Source organism: Notolepis coatsorum (assembly GCF_963971535.1).
Source record: "Notolepis coatsorum genome assembly, chromosome: 1".
In the NCBI taxonomy this organism is placed as follows: domain Eukaryota; kingdom Metazoa; phylum Chordata; class Actinopteri; order Aulopiformes; family Paralepididae; genus Notolepis; species Notolepis coatsorum.
The window spans coordinates 28,176,859-28,200,230 of NC_140165.1; the positions used below are offsets into that span (position 1 = coordinate 28,176,859).

The window sequence follows — 23,372 nt, forward strand, 5'->3', positions numbered from 1 at the left end:
CTGCAGTGTTGCTCCATTCAGTCTCTTTGTCAACCTTAGTTATCCATTAATAAATTATATTATTCTAGTTGATGTTATTTAACTTTTGCAGACAAACTGATCTGTCCTTCAGGGTTTTCCCAGCTAATTCTGTTCAGTGTCTGTTCAGACCAATGGGTAACATATTTGCATGGAGTATTAGCCTGTACGATTACGGATACCATAAGGGCTAAGACGTGGGTACAGAGGGCTAAGACACGGGTACAAAGGGCTAAGATGTGGAACTGTCCTGCACAATATGATGACATTTGGTCATCCTAACCCAACCTGTGCTTTGTTGTGGCCGTACAGCTGGAAGTGGTCAGATTGCAGGGATCGCCAGTGCCATAGGAGTGGCCATCCTCGGCGCTGCCTCCAGCTACTTCGCCTACCAGAAGAAAAAGCTTTGCTTCAAGCTGCAGGGAGGTCGGTATATTTTAGTGTTTTTTTTTTTTACTTCCTCGTTTTAGGGCATTGTGCGTAACGCCTTACGGACACAACCAAACAATGCTGGTTTATTTTGCACATAATCTCACACACATCCAAAAAACTCTGAAAACTGTTTTGCATACATTAATTTAGTTAACAACAGAGTATTGAGAGTAAAGGAGTTTGAATATGGCCACCAGTGATGTCATCGGGGACATTGCATTATTGTGTTGTGTTAATTACAGCTCAATGACATGATAAGGTAGCATTCCCTATAAGACAAGGTATTGCAATTTCTTTCATTGACATCATTTCATGGAGCTGCAATTAACACAACACAAGGATTCAATGTCCCCGATGACATCACTGGTGGCCATATTCAAACTAATTTACTGTCAAACTAAATGAATGTGTGCAAAGCTGTTTAGAGTTTTAGAAGTTATGTGCAAAATAAATCAGTATTGTTTTTTGGTGAAGTGCCCTGTAAAGGTGTCATCTGTAATCCAAATATAAATGAGCAATTCCAGGTGAAACATGTTGTTTTGATTGTGTAGTATCTCCAAGCCATGTCTGTGTGTTATATCTTTTCAGATGAACACGCCTAAACAACCCCTTTGTGATGTCATAGGAGGATGAATTAGCTTTGATTAGCTATGTTTTTGTTGGAGCCAGGGACACTATCTTCCTAATGTACTGCCCAGTTATTTTCTTTTTTATTATTATAATTTGTTTTTACTTTTAGGTGTGGGGTAGCAAGACGAGGATACAATGTGGTGTTTTGCTACACAAGGGAAGATATAGATACTGGGAAAGCTATTACAATTACCGTAGATTTATAATAATTTCTTTGTGGAAAGGTTTATTTTAAAAACATGTCTCACATATTCAAGGATGTATAACATAGTTAACATAGAGTCAGACAAGAAGATGGATACCAATTTCGGCTCTGCATTCAGTAGATAGCTATCCAGCTGCAAGCTAGCTTAGCTTAACACAAAATGAATGGAAACCGATACGGATAGTGGTCTGTATCCGCTTCCATTAATTTAAAACTAGGCTAGCTTGCAGCCAGATAACTTTCGAAACGCACAGAGAGGAAACTGGTATCTATCTTCTATCAGCCATGTTCCTTTAAGTGCCTGGAATTGTGTAATACTAGATTCAGGGCTTGTAGATGGACATTGGTGTCTTTTCACAAAGGATATTGTATATACTGTACAGTATGTACCATAGTTTGAATGATATGAATGTTGTCTCTACAGGTGTAGACCCAGAGAGTGGCAAGGGTGACACTAATTCTGATCCTCAAGGTAAGGCATTTGTTTCCATTAAAAACCCCTTTAGACTCCCCTTAACCATGTGCTGGGTTCAGTAACACCATTAAGGCCTGTGCACATGCTGCAGTTGCACCCGCAAATAAATTATGTTGTGTTAATTACAGCTCAATGGAAAGACATAGGTGATAACATAGCGATCCCTATTGTAATCCCCATCGCTATTTGTTCATCTACATCATTTCATTGAGCTGTAATTAACACATTACAGGATTTAGTGTCCTTCGATGACAACACTAGAGGACATGTTCAAACTACTTAACTCTCAATAACTGTTACTGTACTAAATAAATGTTTTCAAAACTGGTATATGTATATATGGGATATTGTGTGAAATGATGTGCAAAAATAATTATCATTGTTTTTTGTGAAGTGCCCCTTTAAAGGATCCTCCATTTAGAGGAAGATCGCTACGGGCGCTACGGTCATTGGGCTGTTGTCTGCCATCGCTTTGTTCAATGGAGAGAATGCCGTGTTTGCGAGTGGTTAAACTATATGAAATATTATAGCTATGGATCCAATAACGCTGTCGATTGTCAGTGAGTTTCTTCTGGTCAACATGCAAGAAACAGATTGTTTTTTCATCCGTCCATTTTTGTTTTATACCGTGGTGAATATGAGTATAGTTTGGGTGATTCTGAGTAATCACAGGAAAAGACGCGAAAATAGCCCTTTAGTGAAATCCAGTTATCACGTTGTAATTTTTCGCCTGATTATCGAATCTTCCTGAAATCAACGCTAGATTATCGTTATTATGTCTCCTCATGCACCCATAAAAGGGGGCTTGTAGCGGGGCGCCCCTGCATGCTGTGATGTGACCAACGGTAAACAGCACACACACAGTCCACACAGACAGCTTCGGTCACGGGAGAAATAAATATCAGATCAACGCAAGATTGGATATATAGTGTCCACTCCTTACCTTGTCTCTGATGTAATGCAAAAAAAATAATCCAATTATCTGATCGCCATTCCAAGTACTGGTTGCGGAGGTCCGTCCCACGTTATCCGGCATTGCATATGAACGAGGGGGGGCGGGGGCATCGTTGTAAGCGCTTGTAATGCTGAAGTATTTAAACCCTGCCCGCACGGCTCAGCTCGGCCCAGAAAACAAACTACATCGTTTCAAATGGAGTGCAATAGCGGCCGAAGGCGTTAGAGGGCGGTATTGATCGTCTGCCAGCTCAGACACATTCAGAACAGCATGCACAGGCTGCCCTGATGAATTATGAATGGCAATAGCGAATAAAAGAAAAACGGATCCAATAACGAGTATACTCGTGGTTGCCGCTCCACGATTGGACGGCAATAACGAGTATATTAGTTTTTGGTGCAGAACCAGTTAATAAACAAGTAAACAAACCGGTAGTTTACATTACAGTATGTACTACTACATTATTAAGTAACCAGAATAAAGACCACTGTTTCTAATCTTCCTCTTGAAGACATTTTCAAGCCTTTTACAACTTGTGTATGAAGAACCACCATTATCCCTTACAGCCATTTGCCACAAGTTAACATTTAGTCATTTAGCATAACATTTAGCAAGTTAAAGGAACAAGGCAACATTATAGCAAATGCACTTTACAGTCTTCTCCAGAGTCAGACAGGAAGATGGATACCAGTTTCCTCTCTGTGCGTTCAGTAGAAAGATATCCGGCTGCAAGCTAGCCTAGCTTAGCACAAATTAATGGAAACGGATACAGACTCTGGAGAAGACGGTGAGCGGATCTCCCATAATGTTGGTGTGTTCCTTTAGAACAGTGCAGGATCCTAAGCTAATATAATAATATAATGATTGATGTATGAATGTGTACCTCACTGGAGATGTGCTGATGCGCTGTTTTCTGGCTTAAACATCTAGCCCAGGGACTACAACTGAAAACTAGCAACCCTGCTAATGTTGGCATATTTACAGTTTTTAATTTGTATTCATTTATAAATGTATAACTGTTGATTGATATGCACTGTCCTTGATCAAATAAACGGAGTAAACTAAACTAAACTCAGATGCAGCATTATTGTATTTTATTTAGCCTTTATTTAACCAGGTCAGTCCCATTGAGACACGCTATGAGGGCCATTTCATGTATGCACGAGGAAGGATAATAATGATGATCTAGCGTTGATTTCAGGAAGATTCGATAATCAGCCGAAAAATTACAACGTGTTTTGTGTATTCCACTAAAGGGCTATTATCGCGTCTTTCTCTGGAATGACTAGAAATCACCAAAACTATACCCGTATTCAAAACGGTATAAAACGGAAATGTACCGATGAAAAAAACAATCCGTTTTGTACATGTGCAAGCAACTCACTGATAATCGACGGGTGTATTAGACCCATAGCCATAATTTAAGATATATTTTAAGCACTCACAAATCTCCCAGTTCTCCCATTGATTAAAGCGGTGGTGCTCTAGCGCCCTCTTGCGCACTTAAGCGATGGCGTCCAATGAGTTAAAGGGAAACTGAAATGGTATTACTTGTTATAACTATTAATGTTCATAGCTTTTTACAATAATACTTGCTCCTATTCTGTCTTCCTTTGCCCCGTTTACAGATATTTGTCTAATTCTTCTATTTTTCTATAATCCAAACTGACTGGACCTACTCATCTTCTCGTTCTCTGTTGTGACTCTATTTTCCTTCTCCCTTCTGACAGCAGAACAGGAAACCTCCTGAATGTCAGTTTAAACCAAGCCCAAGGCCAATGAAAAATGTAACATGTTTAAATTTTGCAACATCTGAGCACGCTGTGTTGCTTTTCACCTTTCTTTAAGAGCTTGTGAGTTTGTCAAGAGTTAGCAATTGGAGTGAGTCTCCCCTTGTTGACTTAATAATTGCTGTTGACTACGTGACCGATGTCGTAGTCTTTGAATGTTGCAAACCTTTTTATTATATACAGTACTAGAGTACTGAAGCTACTAGAGGTGCTGCAATTCGGGAATCTCATGATTCGATTTTGATTCTCGGGTCATGATTAGATAATTGGTTCTCGATTCAATACATGGTGGAGAGTTAGTTTAATAGGTCAAGTTTGTTTATTAATTGTCACAATAAATTACACATACTTTACGGTGAAATGCTTGGTTATGTATGAGCCCCTGAGAGTGTGCTTCATACAGTAAAAAAAAAGATAGATACCAATTTCCGCTCTGTGCATTCAGGCCCTGTCCACACGAAACGCAGGGTTTTATGTAACCGTGATTTAATGTGCGCAGTTGCACTGTTCGTCCACACGCAACCGGGTTTTTGGAAGACTGCAACCGTGGTCATTTAAAACCGGAGTCCAGGGTGAAGTTTTTGGCGCATCCCGGTTTCAGTGGTTGCGTGTGGACATAGTAACGAGATTATTTCCAGTGTTTACGGCAGAGCTGTCTTTTTCTGGTCTGCATCTCCTTAACAATTGTTTGTATTGAGCCGTATTGTATTGTACCCATTCTGCAATCTGTTTCATCCATTCATTCTACTAGCGTTAACGTTACTAGTACAATCAATAGCGAGCATTATAACAACATTAACCAGACTGCTATATCAACAATGTTTGTGTCCAGCAAGCTCCCAATGTGTAACGTTATTAAGCATTAACTTATGTTGGATTCTATTAATTAATGACGTGATGATTCAAGTATTTCCACTCTATTCCACGATACCAGCGCCTCACCAGCTAACCACACGTAAGTCAACAAAACCAGCAATCTTTGTACGCTATGTACGCTAGCCGCAATGCTAACTATTATAATGGCAAATCCCACTCACATTAGCACGTAAGCTAACAAAATCAGCGATCTTTTTGTGAGACTAAACTCTCCGCTCTTGGTGGTAAATTGAGTTGATGTTGGTTTTGTTTCATCAACAAATATGGCAGAACACACAGTGAATGTATCCTTTTTTGTTTATTGCACTTTGTTCTCGCTGCAAACAAATAATGAATGCTAATGTGCGAGGCAGTTTAAAGATGGCGGGTTTCTGTTTTGATACTGGACGTTCCCCCCGTGTAGCGCAGTGATAACGTAGTGACGCGTTCAACCCTTCTGATTGGTTGAAATGGCCTTCATGTTTGAACTACATCGCCACCTATTGCTTTGGCATTGTACTACATGTATATTACATCAGTTGTACAGTTGCCGTGAGTATGCGGTTATTTTTTTAAACCACCCGTGTGTATGGAGGTTTATTTTTTTGAAAACCTCTGTGTCAAAAATACCCGTGATCGTGTGGACTGGGCCTCAATAGAAAGCTATCCAGCTGTAAGCTAGCCTAGCTTAACACAAAATGTATTGAAACAGATACGGATAGTGGTCTGTATCCGCTGCCATTCATTTAAAACTAGGCTAGCTTGCAGCCAGATAACCTTCTAAACGCACAGAGAGGAAACTGGTATCTTATCTTCTATCTGCCATGTTCCTTCCTTCCAAAAAAAAAGGTCTCGATTCAATTGATCGTTGTCCCCCCCACCCCTAGTAGCTACTCTGCGCTGGCCTCTGCATGAGCAAAGACTAATGAGATTGACATTCATAACTGCACAGTACTAATGTTGTTTTCTGTTTTGCCCACTAGTTGTGTTATGATGGGAATTATATTTTCTGCACTGACCTCTTATTCACACAGAGGGACTGGACTGATAACAGAAAAGTCATATTCCACATGCTATTACAGAAAAGTCATATTCCACATGCTATTACAGAAAAGTCATATTCCACATGCTATTACAGAAAAGTCACATTCCACATGCTATTACAGAAAAGTCATATTCAACATGCTATTCCAGAAAAGTCATATTCCACATGCTATTACAGAAAAGTCACGTTCCACATGATATTACAGAAAAGTCATATTCCACATGCTATTACAGAAAAGTCATATTCCACATGCTATTACAGAAAAGTCACATTCCACATGCTATTACAGAAAAGTCATATTCCACATGCTATTACAGAAAAGTCACATTCCACATGCTATTACAGAAAAGTCATATTCAACATGCTATTCCAGAAAAGTCATATTCCACATGCTATTACAGAAAAGTCACATTCCACATGCTATTACAGAAAAGTCATATTCAACATGCTATTCCAGAAAAGTCATATTCCACATGCTATTACAGAAAAGTCACATTCCACATGCTATTACAGAAAAGTCATATTCAACATGCTATTACAGAAAAGTCACATTCCACATATTACAGAAAAGTCATATTCCACATGCTATTACAGAAAAGTCATATTCCACATCCTTTTACATACAAGTCATATTCCACATGCTTTTACATACAAGTCATATTCCACATGATATTACAGAAAAGTCATATTCCACATGCTAATACAGAAAAGTCATAGTCAACATGCTATTCCAGAAAAGTCATATTCCACATGCATTTGTGTTTTTGGAACATGTCACGTGTGATGTACAGTATATGATTCCATTTGTGATTGCATGATTTTAATAACATATAATAACCTCCTAACATAACCTTAAGAATGAAATAGGAATTAGGATGAATTGAGAAATTAATTATGTAGAATTGTACATGGAGTATTAATTTTTATTTATTTATTCATCCTTTATTTATCCAGGAATGTTCCATTGAGATAGAAGATCTCTTCTTAGTTCTGTATTAGTTCTTAACCTCTTTAACAGGCGCCCCCAAAATTGGCCATTTTAGTTTTCGTTTTTGAGGACTGCATACTTTTTTTGCAAACCAAAATACTATACTTTATACTTATACCACATGCATGAGCCTGGTCTCTTTTAAAAGATGACATTCTGAAGTTTCTGATACAATAAGGAAAACTCAGCTTTAGTGCTAATGAAATAGAGTAACATAGGTCTGAACTTGAGTTGTAGAAAAACTTGTTACTCACGTTTTTTTGTAGTAGTTAGTAGTCCAGAAGTAGTATTTCCCCAGAATGGCTGGAGGCTTAAACAACACGCGAGATCCATACCCTGAAGTCTTATGTAGTACATGTCCAAATTTCATAAAGATCCGTTAAGAAATGAGTGATTAGGAGTGATTTTGGTAAACTGTACAAAAGAAAAGCTCAGTTTTCTCATAGACTTCAATTCATTTAGCGGTTTTTCTCTTCCTGTTTTCGCTCATGACTTTTCACCTAGATCCCTGATTTGTACATCCCCAGGTGGGGTATCATTGGCTACAACCCTGTCCAATAATTTTCGAGATCGCCAAATGATTGACGGAACTAGAGCCCCAAGAGTCGGGAGTAGTATTTGCGCAATACCGTGTACTTCGCGTGTACTTCCGTGTACTCGAGAACCGCTGAATGGATTTTGTCACCTGAAAGGGCTATCGACAGGCAACAAATGTGGCTTTAATTCGATATATATATATTGTATTAAAAAATATGCACACCCGAGCCACTAGAGGTCGCCAAAGTGCCGGTGGGCAAATCGTCCTCAAGAGGGCCTACATGTGGGCCCCGTCAAATTAAGTGACAAAAAAGTACAACCTCTTAATTAATCTCTTTAATTTACCCTTTAATTTAATCTTACTTTAATTTAATAGACATTACTGATTAAGGTATTTAACCCCTGACTGAAAATAAGGTATGTTTTAAGTACTCCATGCTCTTTACCAAGGGACGTGTGCATACAGTAGATTAAGGACTTTTAAGTCATTTTAAAGTAATTTGGGATGACTGCTCCCTAGTGAACTGCCATGGTATCACATGTGAAACTCTGCTTTGTTGCATGCAGTCATATAAGCACCCACAGATTCATGTAAATTACACAAACACACTACAAACACATGCATGTTATAATGTGAAAAATATGATTTTCACATGCACAATCTGTGTGGCTTTTCTGTGAGTGTTGTGAAGTTGTTGTGAATGTTTTACACGTTGTTCACTGCTCTGTACAATGTGCATTAAATGACCAAAACATTGCACATAATCTCACACATCTAAACAGTTTTGCACACATTAATTTAGTTTGACAGTTATTGAGAGTAAGTGAGTTTGAATATGGCCACCAGTGATGATTGAATCCTTGTGTTGTGTTAATTACAGCTCAATGAAATGATAAGGTAGCAGTCCCTATAAGACAAGGTATTGCTATTTCTTTTAAACGCATCATTTCATGGTGCTGTAATTAACACAACACAAGGATTCAATGTCCTCGATGACATCACTGGTGGCCATATCAAAACGAATTTACTCTCAATAACTGTCAAATTAAATTAATGTGTGCAAAACAGTTTTTTTGGATGTGTGTGAGATGTGCAAAATAAATCGGCATTCTTTTTTTGGTGAAGTGCCCCTTTAAGCCTCCTACGCCGGGCTTGCAAAGTGCATGTCCTTCGTGACAGTAAAGATATAGTATAGGTATTTGAGAATGTTGTCGAATTAATCTGTTTTCTCCTCATTCCAGTTCTCAGTAACCTGCTCAGGTCGTCCTAGACTCATCCTTCACGTAAGCACAGAGAAGCGGCACCTTAAGGAGTCCTGTCCCGTCGGCGAACGTCACGTGGGCTCCGCCGGGTTTCAAACCAGTTCTTATTTGACTAATGTGTCATGTTTATGTTGGGGATAATGTACAGCGAGCCATGACATGTGATTCCAGATACCAACACCCAACAGCCCGATCTTGCTTAAAATATTTAAATAAAGTACTAATCGACCACAGGAAAAAAGGTACATAATGTACATTATGCTATAACCATAAGTGATATATCTACGTATTGTATGGGAAATGTAACATGTGTACATATTACAAATAAGTACATACATTACATATTCAAAAAATCTTTAGCTTTTTACATTTTCAGAAAAGTTTTAAGTTCCCCTGCTGGGGGTCGAACCCTATAACCTTACCCCTGACTTTATGTCTTAACCATAACTGTTGAAGTGAATGTTAAAACTAACCTCAACTCTAACTATAATCATAGTTAGATAGTGGTAAGAGCACTCGCCCACGACTGCAATGATTGTTGGTTCAACTCCTGGTGCTGCGTTTGTTTTGGACTTTTGCCGATACAATACGTAAATATATTACTTATATAACATATACTTGCTATAACATAACATACATTATGTACCTTTCTTCCTGCGGTCGATTACTACCTCATTTACATTTTATGATGAGACCACATTGACACAAAGCGTTCTAGAATCACCCTGGAGGGGTTTATTTTACAATAATGAGTGGCTTACTGTACTTTATCCCCGTTTTACATGGCTACTTACCAAAATACATCAATCATTTGACACAGAATATTGATTTGAAATTACTTTATTACAAGATTCTGCCAAAGAATCGTCCAACAGAACTGCATTTGATTGGTGCCAATGTTTAGACACTAAGTGAGTATAGGCTATGTCAAACTGAATAAATACGGGCTCACTAGAAACTACATTTCTTGATTAAAGACTATGACATTCACTCAATAGTATAATTGTACATTCATAAATCCATACTGAAAGTATATTTATAAAGTGCATTAACATTTTATTTCTACCCATATGTACTTTTCTGAGAGTATACTTGCAATGTATTTTTTGGTACTTATGTGCTTTGATGTACTAATTCTAAGTCATAAATATGCTGCAAGTGTAATTTAAGTACTGTACACTTTAAAAAAAAAACATGTTTACCAAGCTTAAGCAGCAAGCAAAAGTAACCACAAATACATACTTAATTTTGTTTCAATTTAACACAATTCGAGTATAATTTCTGAATGAAGTATATTTAAGTATACGAATTGGTGCTTGGGGGTGGGTGGGAGGTGTGCTTTGTGACCAATCGGCACTGAGTAGTCAACAAAGCCATGTAATAAAGAAAGATGATCTGATTTCAGGATTGTTAGCTGCCTACTCCGTACTTTTAACAAGGGATAAATCTAAATCCTAACTTGAAAATGTTACATGTTTTGAGCATATCACTAACTGCATTATTTAAATTGTGTGACATTGGGCTAAATCACTCCGTTTTCAGTACATCTTCTGCAATCATTATAATTCAACTCTAGTGGTTTTGCACGTATATGGTATGTTTTACTATATACATAAATCCATGTTTCCCATTATGTAACTGGATTCAAATCCAACAGAAGGATATAGGTATTTGTGTCAAATGTGTTGTAATATGTCCGAAAAAGTCTGTAAATGGAGTGTTAAACATATGCAAGGGGAAAATGCAAGCTTGTACCTACAGTACATTAGTATTTGAGTTTGTCGGTTGGTCTCTGTATGTTATTTGTTTGTTTTTAAATGTATTCTTTTATTTTGTTGCTTCATGTTGCTTGGTGTGTAAAGACCATAATCTGTAGCCAACATTTGAAGGTCATTTTGAGATTGCAGACTGTTTTGGTAACAATTATGGTATTTTCCATATGATTTGTCAATGGCGTATTAACATTAGCATTCCACATCTAGTTTGCAGCTAGCTGTGCTGCGTGGTTTCAATGCAGAATGCTAATTATGGAATTCTATCATGTTTTTAATCATAGTTTTCGCTAAACCAAGGGTCAAATGCAGAAACTTTTCCCTCCAATTTGACATGTGTCTAGTAAAGAAAATAAGTAACCAAATACAATTCTAAATTTAAAAGTATTCCTTCGGGAGGGGTAAAGTCAAAGAAGAGTAGTTTATAGAAAGAGTGACAACTGAACGCATTGTGGGATTATAGCAATAATTGGATGACATCAAATTATCGCTGCAAAGGAACATCTTGCAAATTCCAATTTTAGGAGAAGGGAAATTCTAAATTCCTGAGAAGTTTACCTTTTCGGGATTCACAGTTTTCACCAATATAGGAATCTGGGATGCAACAATACCACTTTTTCCACTTCCAATACTGATTCTTGAGTCCTAAACTTAAAGTATCATCCAGAAATGGGTGTTGATCTGATCCGTTACTTTTAATTAACTATTTTCTCCATTAGATACCTAACGGCTTCTATGTCAACAATTTAAAAAATCATCTGACATGTGAGTAGTAGTATTAGATAGTAGTATTTTGGAAATTCTCCGTTACCGCCTTGTTTTTAGCCTGGTATCAAACTGATACCACCTTGTTTTAGCCTGGTATCAAACTGATACCGCCTTGTTTTAGCCTGGTATTGGAACAATACCACCTTGTTTTAGCCTGGTATTGGAACGATACCGCCTTGTTTTGGCCTGGTATCGGCCGATCTCCAATACTAGTATCGGTGCATCTCCAATATAAATGCACTTCAATCTTTTTGAGCTGTAAATACCATTGTATGTGTATGAATGTCCTGTTGGCTTTTGTGGTATGCTGCAGACGGTATATTTTTTTTATTTTCAATATCGGTTCCAATGATCTGAATTTGAAAGGTATTTGGTGAGATTTTGTTACAGCTTTACTGCCTTTGCCTGTTGATTGGATGGCTGTTCCTCATGGGTTTTGTGTTTGTTGTTTCTTTGTCGTGTCTCAGTAGAATGGATATAAAATGTGTGTACAATTGTTCTCAATAAAATGGTGTTTACAATTAACTTTATTTGTACGTAGACTACTTTATTAACCGATCTACTTAAGATCATTGGAATTTGTCTTGCCACATGATCCATCCCAGTTACACACAAAATATGGATGTATTTGGAGAGGTCAGAAAGGGTCAGCAACCAATTATTAGTCTGCCTTTCTACCTAGGCCAGTGTTACAGGGGTTCACTGTAATGTCCCTTATATCAAAAGAAACGTTAGGCTCAGCAAACGTACTTCTTTATTGAAGCCCACGTGGTTCACTTGTACAGGACACGAGTTGATCCACAATGGCTGTCAGTTGATCTTTTCGAAAATTTTGAGAATACAGTGGTAGATTACAGGCATGGGTACTAGTTGTTGTTGCCATCTAGTGGTCAGGAGTAATATTAGCTCTTATCACCACATCCCCTTTTCTTTAGATGCAAGCTATATAAATAATTATATAAACAATCAATTCAACAATAAACATTGTCAACAAACAAACTGTACTACAGTATGCTGGTCAATAAACATTTGTTAATACAAAATTAATTCATTAATACATTTATTTGATGTTCATGTCCAAGTGTGTTCGTGTCCAGCATTTTCTTCCAGATTTTTGGGAAAAGATATTCAATAATCTTCCATCTGCTGGCATGGCCTGGTTTCCTACTGAGGCCAACCTGTCAACACCAGTACAGAATAACATATTAACACCAGTACAGAATAATATGTCAACACCAGTACAGAATAACATGTCAACAACACCAGTACAGATTACCATGTCAACACCAGTACAGAATAACATGTTAACACCAGTACAGAATAACATGTCAACACCAGTACAGAAGAATAACATGTCAACAACACCAGTACAGAATAACATGTCAACACCAGTACAGAAAGTAGGTGGTTCCTGAAAAACACCACCTATTGTCCACAATATCAGTGATTTGTAAAACAGAAGGATTGACTAAATACATCTGCAGGGATCAGAATGAGTGTGATCATACTATATGAGGACAGGTGGTGAGTGTCCTATGCCTGTTGCACAAGACTTTTGCAAAAGCCGTTTTCCTCTCTGGTTGAATGACCACATGACCAAAGCCTCAGTGACAGTGAGCTGCTGAGCCTCTGAAGACAGGAGATAGATGTGTAGCTTCTCCACCTCTGAAGACAGGAGATAGATGTGTAGCTTCTCCACCTCTGAAGACAGGAGATAGATGTGTAGCTTCTCCAGCCCTGGACACAAACCCACCTTCTTGATTGTCAGTAAATTTTGCGCGTATGTATGTAGGTTCATCTCAACCGACCCTTTGAACTTGACAGCGGTTGTGTGATTGTTTTCAAAGACTGCGTTCTTCAACTATTATTACGTTGAGATTCTTTGCACGAGGAGAAGCCTCTCGGGGACCTGCACAAAGACGTTACAGAGAAGAACAAAGCTGTCGGTCTCCGGGACAGAGGAGCAATTCTCACACGGCAGCATGTCAGGTATGTCTTTATTTATCATGTTGTTGATGTGCTCTCAAAGTTTCTGGATTGAAATATTATACACATATTTATCTATCATACTGTTGATGTGATATCAAAGTGCCACAATACAAATATTCTACACTTATTTATTTATTTATTTATCATACCGTTGATGTGATCTCAAAGTGTCTGAATTCAAATATTCTACACATGTCAATGTTCTATCAAGCTGTGTAAGTATCATATTTAGAAGGCCTCATGTTGTTTGGGCACCTTAAAAAGAGAGGCTTTATACTACTGGCTATGAGTCATAATAGCAGCCAATTCACCCGTTTTATGAGCGTTACGAGAGTTACTCATGAACACACACACATAAAGTTGACCTCCATGGCTAATGTCAGCCTCCTAGGGTCACTAAGAGGGTGAGGAAACCGGTGGAGCGCCTGACCAACCAACAGAGCGAGCTATAGAGCTGCTGGTCACAGCTAAAAAGAAACCACACAGGACACACTAGAGTACCATTCTATTAACGTATCTCTAATTATACTTAAAGGAACACGCCAACATTTTGGGAAATTAGCTTACATTCTTCTCCAGAGAGAGACAAGAAGATAGATACCTGTGCCGACTATTGCTGTGACAGACGAGGACCACAATGGAAATAAGTCTCTGACTTATTCCTCAAACAATGCAATGCATGTGATGGTTGTGGCCCAATTGGGTTTAAAATCCTGTGTGTATTTTTAACATCTGTTTAAATAAATGCATTCATTCATACCAGTTTCCTCTCTGTGCGTTCACTAGAAAGCTATCTGGCTGCACGTTAGCCTAGCTTAGCACAATGAATGGACGCGGACAGTGCCGGTTCATTGTCCAACTAACACCTCTCCCGAAGGCTAACCGCCTAACCGGCACTGTCCGCTTCCATGCATTGTGCTAAGCTAGGCTAACGTGCAGCCAGATAGCTTTCTACTGAACGCACAGAGAGGAAACTGGTATCTATCTTCTTGTCTCTCTCTGGAGAAGATGATAAGCTAATTTCCCAAAATGTTGGCATGTTCCTTTAAGTAAAGCATTTGTTTACTTTGACCCTCCTACTGATCCCAGGGACAATGTACCAGAGACCTCCAGAAACAGAGTTAGGAGAGACATTGGTCTAAACTAGGGATGTTCGATATTGGCTTTTTTACCGATATCCGATATACCGATATTGTCCAACTCTTAATTTCCAATACCGATATCAACCTATACAGATATATGTGGGGGTCCCCCCCCCCCCCCCAAAACACAATTTTTTTGTTTTATCCACTTTTTCTCCCATTTCTATATATTTTCTCCCATCCCAATTTCGTATCATCCAATTCAACCCTCCCCTGTCACGAACGCTGTTTCTTGCCTCCCACAAGCCGGCTGCAATGTGGACTAAGTCATACATAGCACAAGTCCCCTCCGGTACTTGAGGTAACAGCAGTCGCATCTTTTCACCTGCGCAGCTCGATCTCTCAGTGGCGAGGAGTAACGCGTGGCAGGCTCACGCTGCCCCCGACACTTCCTGATTCTACTGCGCAGGCGCACCAACCGACCTGTAGGAGTCGCTGTCCACAACGCCCGATCCCCACCCATCAGTTTCCCACCCCCTAATATGGCCAATGTGTATTAGTATGAACGACCAGCTAAACTGAAAGCAATGTGGAGCGCTGGGCTCGAACAGGCGAGCCCAGCGTCTCTGCATTCGTGGCGAGCGCCTTGCCCACTACGCCATGTAGCCGCGCCCAAAAAACACAACATTGTGCATACTTTTCACAATAAATTAAATAAGAATTTGTTCTTACTTGCTTGCCTGGGTAAATAAAGGTTAAATAAATGTAAAAAAAAAAAGGATTATAATTACAATAATCTTAATCTTACAATAATTTTTTTTTTTTTTTTTAAACCGATACCGATAATTTCCGATATTACATTTTAATGCCAATATCGGCCGATAATATTGGTAGGCCGATAATATCGGACATCCCTAGTCTAAACTCAAGTCAAAGTCAACTTCAGTGGCTTGACTCTGCTGAACAACATTCTCTGCTGACCCTGGGGGGTGGAGGTGGTGGGTTTGACTGGCAATTCCTCCTAGTCTACGCTACAGAAGCATACAATTACAATAAGCCACTTCTCCTACAGGAAATGAGAATAGAACCCGGCAGGATATAGTTTCAGAGACAGTTTGAAATAGTCTGCCAATTGAAATCTAACATTACAAGTGTCCCGGAGGCTCAGAGATAGCTGCTGAAGACAAAAAGACATCATCATCATCAAAACTTTATTTAATACTAATCATGGATCTTGCATGATTGATCTGCCCCTAGTGGGGCACTTTGAACTGGTGGTACGAGAAGTACACTACACAGTTACTTTACTTAAGTAAAAGTAGAAATACCCAGATAAAATAGCACTCAAGTAAAAGTCCTCCATTCAAATGTCCACTTAACCTGGCAGGCAGAAAAGTGGCAATTTTGTTTGCAAAGCGTAGCTATATACTTTATACTTATAGCACATGCATGAGCCTGGTCTCTTTTGAAAGATAACATTCTGAAGTTACGAATGCAAAAAAGGAGAATCACTTTTAGTGCTAATGAAAATAGAGTAACAGAGGTTTTAACTTGAGTTGAACTTGAAATTGTGTACTCACATTTTTCTTTAGTGGTTGCAAGATTCCATATTCCATTATTCCAACATAGAGGTATGAGCTGGAAAGCATAGCCTGAAGTCTTATGTAGTACAGGTCAAAATTTTATAAAAATCCATTCAGAAATGAGTGTTTGAGAGAGGTTTTAGTAAACAAACGCCAAAATCCATTTCCAGTGCTTGGGAACGTTCAACCCTTGATTCATTGACTTCTAAAGATTATGTTAAAGTGGTATGTGGTCCAGTTATACTGCTCTGATTAAAGATTATGTTAAAGTGATATGTAGTCCAGTTATGCTGCTCTGATTACGACCTCTTGAAGTTGGCAGGCTTCACATTTGAAAGTACATGATCTTCGTGAATTATTCTACGTTTTCTATGCAAATTTTTTTCTTCAAAGTAACTAGTGGGTTCAGATTAATGTAGTGGAGTACAAAGTACAATATTATTTTCTTTGAAATGTAAAATTACAAAAAGTTCCCTAAAATGGAAATACAAGTACCTCACAATTATACATAAAGGATACATTTAAACATCCAATCAAACGGACGACCAAGTCCATCAAACCCTGCTCTTAATATACGCATAACAGTTGCGCGTGTACACAAAGGCCCACTGCGAACACATAGCTGCCTGCTAGCTACCTAGCAAGGTGTGGCTTTGGAGGCATCCTGACGCGTTCTGATTGGGAAGGGCGTGGTCGAATTCGGCTTACGGATTTGAAAATATTTCTGCCAAAAATCAACGGCTGCCTATTGCTTGAGTACAGTACTCAAGTAAATATACTTAGTTACTATCCACCATCTCTGACACTGTCTGTCTTACGTGGGCCCTTACCGTCTATCCCAGCCGGCGAGGCCTTCGTGACCCTCGCCACCACGGATGCGTACTGCATGGGAGCCATGGTGGTGGCCCGCAGCTTGCGACGGCATGGCACCACCCGTCGCATCGTTGCCATGGTTTCACCCGACCTTTCCAGGGAATCGCGGTAAGAGGCATCAGTAGCTGCTATTGTATGTGTAGCGTGACATGTAAAGTTCATATATAAAAGATATTCAACTAATAGAAAGGTTATGGAAGATAGATAGATACGGTACATTGAGTCGGTGTACATGTATGTGTTGGCTTACCATTGTTTAACTGGCACATGGTAATAGAAAAAGATGCTAGACATACATCAAGTCCCAGAACAGTTCAGGTCAGTTATTAAACATAGAATATGTAATGGCGTCAAACAAAAACCACGGTTTCTCCATAGAGCTCCATTATACCTTAGTCAGGGGACTGCTATGGTTTCGCCATAGAGCTCCATTATACCTTAGTCAGGGGACTGCCATGGTTTCTCCATAGAGCTCCATTATACTTTTAGTCAGGGGGATGTCATGCATGGTTTCTCCATAGATTTCCATTATACTTTTAGTCAGGGGAGTGTCATGGTTTCACCATAGAGTTCCATTATACTTTTAGTCAGGGGAGTGTCATGGTTTCACCATAGAGTTCCATTATACTTTTAGTCAGGGAAGTGTCATGGTTTCACCATAGAGTTCCATTATACTTTTAGTCAGGGGAGTGTCATGCATGGTTTCTCCATAGAGCTCCATTATACTTTTAGTCAGGGGAGTGTCATGGTTTCTCCATAGAGCTCCATTATACTTTTAGTCAGGGGAGTGTCATGGTTTCTCCATAGAGCTCCATTATACTTTTAGTCAGGGGGGTGTCATGCATGGTTTCTCCATAGATTTCCATTATACTTTTAATCAGGGGAGTATCATGGTTTCTCCATAGAGCCCCATTATACGTTTAGTCAGGAGAGTGTCATGGTTTCTCCATAGAGCTCAATTGTACTTTTTTTTAGCGCAGCAGCTCATGCAGGTATAGGGGGCAACTCAGTCATGTGACTCAGAGGGTATTGCTGATTGGCGCAATGTTGTTTATAAACAAGAGACCTGTCTATAGCATTATTTAGTGTTCCCTCTCCTCCCCACAGGCGTATGCTTAGAGACGTGTTCGACGAGGTGCTCCCTGTGGCTGTGCTGAGCAGCAGGGACCATCTACACCTGTCCTGGCTGGGACGTCCTGAGCTGGGGGTCACCTTCACCAAGCTCCACTGCTGGACACTAACGCAGTACAGCAAATGTGTGTTCCTGGATGCTGACACACTTGTGAGTGTCCTGTATAGATCCAGGACAGTGAGGAGGAGTGAGACACTCAGCGAGGAGGAGGAGTGAGGCACTCAGCTAGGAGGAGGAGTGAGGCACTCAGCTAGGAGGAGGAAGAGTGAGGCACTCAGTGAGGAGGAGGAAGAGTGAGGCACTCAGCTAGGAGGAGGAAGAGTGAGGCACTCAGTGAGGAGGAGAAGGAGTGAGGCACAGTGAGGAGGAGGAGGAGTGAGGCACTCAGCGAGGAGGAGGAGTGAGGCACTCAGCTAGGAGAAGGAGTGAGGCACTCAGCGAGGAGGAGGAGTGAGGCACTCAGCTAGGAGGAGGAAGAGTGAGGCACTCAGTGAGGAGGAGAAGGAGTGAGGCACAGTGAGGAGGAGGAGGAGTGAGGCACTCAGCGAGGAGGAGGAGTGAGGCACTCAGCTAGGAGGAGGAGTGAGGCACTCAGCTAGGAGGAGGAGTGAGGCACTCAGCTAGGAGGAGGAGTGAGGCACTCAGCGAGGAGGAGGAGTGAGGCACTCAGCGAGGAGGAGGAGTGAGGCACTCAGCGAGGAGGAGGAGTGAGGCACTTAGCGAGGAGGAGGAGGAGGAGGAGGAGGAGTGAGGCACTCAGCTAGGAGGAGGAGGAGGAGTGAGGCACTCAGGTAGGAGGAGGAGTGAGGCACTCAGCGAGGAGGAGGAGTGAGGTACTCAGGTAGGAGGAGGAGTGAGGTACTCAGCGAGGAGGAGGAGTGAGGCACTTAGCGAGGAGGAGTGAGGCACTTTTAATCGAGGAGGAGGAGGAGGAGGAGTGAGGCACTCAGCTAGAAGGAGTGAGACACTCAGCTGTTGTTGTTTACATGTTGCAGGCATGTATCCTCTCCCTCCTTCCCATTTCCCCACGTGGAATGCACCTAATTGGATAAATGGGGGGGGAAGTCAGGTGTCATAGTGGCATGGGGGAGGAGGGGGGAGGTACAGGCAGAAGAGGTAAATAATAATAATAATAATAATAATAATAGATTGGATTTTAAGAGAGAAGCGCCTTTCTCAGACTCAAGGACACTGTACACGGAAAGGATGAAAAAAAAAAAAAAAAAAAAAAAATTATGAATATCTGTGTATAGTAACAACAGGAAAAAACAAATAAGATAAAAGAGAGAAAAAAAGGAAGCAAGGTGCTGTCCAATTGGATGAAGTGGTTGAAATTAACAAACAAAACAAACAAACAACAAAACAAAACAACGGAATCTGTGGCTTAAAAGAGTCAGGGGTGGGCTACTTGGGAGCAGGGCCGTGTTGCGTGAAGGCAAGTGAGAACAGGTGGGTTTTTAGCTTGGTTTTGAAGAGGTTGATGGTGTCAGAGCCTCGGATGAGGGGGGAGAGGGAGTTCCACAGTCTGGGGGCAGCTACAGCGAAAGCTCGGTCTCCCAGTGTGGAACAGGTATTAAACATAGGAGGTAATGGACTCCTACATAGAACATAGTAATAATAGTGATAATAGTGGTGGCACGGCAGGATTCAATCGGTCCTTCAGTGAGACTGTATCAGGTCTAGATAGGTAGGAACTACTCTCGCCAGGCGGTGAATGCCTTTGTGACTATATGATATCCAAATCTCATTTTGAAATGAAAATACAACTGCCACCAGCTCCAAAGAGCAGCTTGATGTCCCTCGGAGGATGGAAACATTACGCCTTTGTTATAATAAAATAAAATAAACGCCAAATCAAATCAAATCAAATGTATTTGTATAGCCCAAAATCACAACAAATTGCCCTTGATCTTCACAGATCAAGAAGAAACATCACAATAGATTCAGAACAAAAAAAAACATCAAATCCACATTTAGCAAAAACCCCAGATTTCCCCCAATGAGGATTTGCGTGGGGTACGTCTGGGAGTGTTGCATTTATTTAATTTATTTAAAAGATTTTGGACTTTATGGTGTTTTTGTTATTGTTCTTGATTTATTGTGATGTTTCTTCTTGACTTGTTTAATTTAAAGAAGACATGTCCGGCCCATGGGGACATTAACGTGTGTTGCCTTACAAATACATTTGATTTGATTTGATTTGATTAAGATAAGGAGCAACTCCCTAAAACCTAGCAATAGGGGGGAAAAACACCACGGGCGCCGTGGGGAGAAACCTCAGATGAGCAATTCAAAGGGGATCCCCCATCAGGATGTCTGTGATATTATAGTGTTGCTATGGATGATAGATGGATGGAGAATAGAACAAGTGAATAATTCGTATGTGTATGTATATATACATGTAATAAAACACATATACATACATACACAGTAGCAATAGTATATCAAGTATATAATAAAAAAAAATTATAATAATAGAGCTAAGCAATTGTAATTGGTAGGATGTGAACACACAACTTGTAAATACAAATATTTTTGTCATTTTTAAATGTCAGGCTCACAGGAACTTTATGTGACTCTGAATACGAGGTTCACAAAAGGTTGTGTAAACCGTGATGGCCTATAGATTAAAGGAACACTCCAACATTTTGGGAAATTAGCTTATCGTCTTCTCCAGAGAGAGACAAGAAGATATATACCAGTTTCCTCTCTGTGCGTTCAGTAGAAAATCTATCTGGCTGCACGGTAGCCTAGCTTAGCACAATGAATGGAAGCGGACGTGTACGGGTAGCCTATGCATTGTCCAACTAACACCTCTCCCCAAGGCTACCCGTACATGTCCGCTTCCATTCATTGTGCTAAGCTAGGCTAATGTGTAGCCAGATAGCTTTCTACTGAACGCACAGAGAGGAAACTGGTATCTATCTTCTTGTCTCTGTCTGGAGAAGATGGTAAGATAATTTCCCAAAATGTTGGCGTGTTCCTTTAATACAATAATCAAACTACTAAACCAGTCTCTATGAAAAAGTCAACACATTTTGTCGGACTCTCTCAACCATTGCCCGGTTCTGTTATGAACGGTTGCGCAAACCCCTCCCCGTAGGAGAGCCGTGGACTTCAAACACTCTTCCATCGGAGATCAATAGTCAACAGAGACGGTACCACTGACTGTGGCATGAATCTGTCGAAAGCAAACACGGGGGTCGTCTCATGTCGGAGGGTCGGCGTGTTTGAAGGCCACGGCCGGGTAAATAAGTGTTGAGCGCGGAGGGATCAGGAGGTCGTGTCGAAAGTTCAAATGAAGATATTGCCTCTGCAAGTTCACAAGTTGGTCCATGTGCGACTGCAAGTGCCCCTCCACTCAGAGTAGGGATGCACGGATACTGATACAGGTATCGGATATGGAGGAAGTGGCGGGAAATGAGTAGGCTACTGTTGAATCGAAACATAGAGGTAAAGATCAGAGGAAGCATGTGTGAGATCAGTTCTCCTGTATGGTTCAGAAACGTGGGCAATGACAAAAAGGGTGATGGTGGTGTTACAGAGCTGTGATCGGAAGATGTTGAGGTATGAGTCAGATGGCAGGACGGGAGGACCAGTGCAGAGGTGCATGGATGAGATCTGTGGTGTCACGGAAATTGATTTCAAGGTGAGATATGGACGTCTCAGGTGGTTTGGACATGTGAGAAGATTGGAGGAGGGGGATGTTGAGAGGGGTGGAGGAGATGATTGTGGATGGGCGGAGGCCGAGAGGGAGACCGAAGCAGACGTGGAGGGGATGTGTGGAAAATGATATGAGGGATCTGGAGATACATGAAGACATGGCACAAAACCGTGCCCAGTGGCGTGGAGTCATCGCCCCGTCCAACCTCACTGTAGTGGGAAAAAAGGATGTAAAATTAAAATGATGATGATGATGATGATGATGATGATGATGACCAGGTTCAAATTGAATATCGTTATCGAAGAACTTCCCTGATACAAAATCTGATACCAAGAAACACATCTAACACGGCAGAAATCACTTGATTTGCTGCATTTTTTACATGTTAATATCTCTAATGGAGAAAAATGTATGATATCTCAATAATCTTTGTCCTCAAAAAGACGGTCCAAGTCTATAAGATAAGATAAGATATTCCTTTATTGATCCCCTTGGGGAAATTCATAGCAGCATGGGGGACTCGGGGGAGGGGGGAGGGGAGGTACAGGTAGTAAAAAGCAGTGTAAACAATATAACAAATCAACATACCATAATTAACTCTGGACATGTGCATAATGGTCAACAAGGTGCGAGATGAGGGTATGTATGCCCTCTCAGTTATATCTGCCCTACAATAATAGTTACAATATATAATCTAATTCAATAATCTAAATGTAATATATAGTCTGAAAAAAACGAAATGCTAAGTGCTAAATATATGCAATATATAATCTAATAATCCAATAATCAAAATCTAATCTAATATATAATCTAAAAATGCAAAAATGCTAAATATATGATCTGATGAAGTATACAGTATTGTCGTTTTAGGTTCCTAGTAGTTGGATGTCTGGCAGCAGTCCCTGCCCACTGTTGTGGAGCCTGATGGCCGCTGGTATGAAGGACTGGCAGAGGTGGTTAGTTGAGTCTGTGACTGAACATGTTTCTCATCTTGACTAGCTCGTCGTATAGAGGGGGTTGGAGGGATTCTCCAGGATAGCAGCCAGATTCCTTCTCATCCCCCTCTCTGCCACCACCTCTAGTCTGACCAGCTCGATTCCCACCAGGGAGCTAGCCTTCCTCACCAGCTTGTTCAGTTTGTTGGTGTCCCTCGAGTTGATGTAGCCCCCCCAGCATGCCACAGCATAGAAGAGGACGCTGTTCTGCTATACTGTTCATTAAAGGTAATGCATCGTACTGAGTATCAGATACCCAGCAGATATCAGTATCGGTATCGGGACTGAAAAGATCGGTGCATCCCCAACTCAGAGGTGTCC

At 40.4% G+C, this 23,372-nt stretch overlaps 2 protein-coding genes across 3 annotated transcripts in view; both read left to right on the forward strand.

Annotated features, from left to right (window-relative positions):
- The window catches only part of cd99 (CD99 molecule), a 54,269-nt gene extending 42,010 nt beyond the window's left edge, over nt 1-12,259 (forward strand). Inside the window, exons 11-14 of one of the 2 annotated variants that reach the window (XM_084313402.1) lie at nt 331-444; nt 1,710-1,757; nt 4,449-4,502; nt 9,173-12,259. In XM_084313402.1, coding sequence (XP_084169528.1) covers nt 331-444; nt 1,710-1,757; nt 4,449-4,465 — 179 coding nt within the window. In that variant the 3' untranslated portion in view covers nt 4,466-4,502; nt 9,173-12,259. The remainder of the gene's footprint in view (nt 1-330; nt 445-1,709; nt 1,758-4,448; nt 4,503-9,172) is intronic. The other variant, XM_084313401.1, reaches the window with a different exon arrangement.
- Nucleotides 12,260-13,715: 1,456 nt separating this feature from the next.
- Nucleotides 13,716-23,372, forward strand: part of gyg2 (glycogenin 2) — a gene marked incomplete at both ends in the record, with an annotated part of 34,555 nt that continues 24,898 nt past the window's right edge. Inside the window, 3 exons of the mRNA XM_084314234.1 lie at nt 13,716-13,722; nt 17,230-17,368; nt 18,368-18,542. Coding sequence (XP_084170360.1) covers nt 13,716-13,722; nt 17,230-17,368; nt 18,368-18,542 — 321 coding nt within the window. The remainder of the gene's footprint in view (nt 13,723-17,229; nt 17,369-18,367; nt 18,543-23,372) is intronic.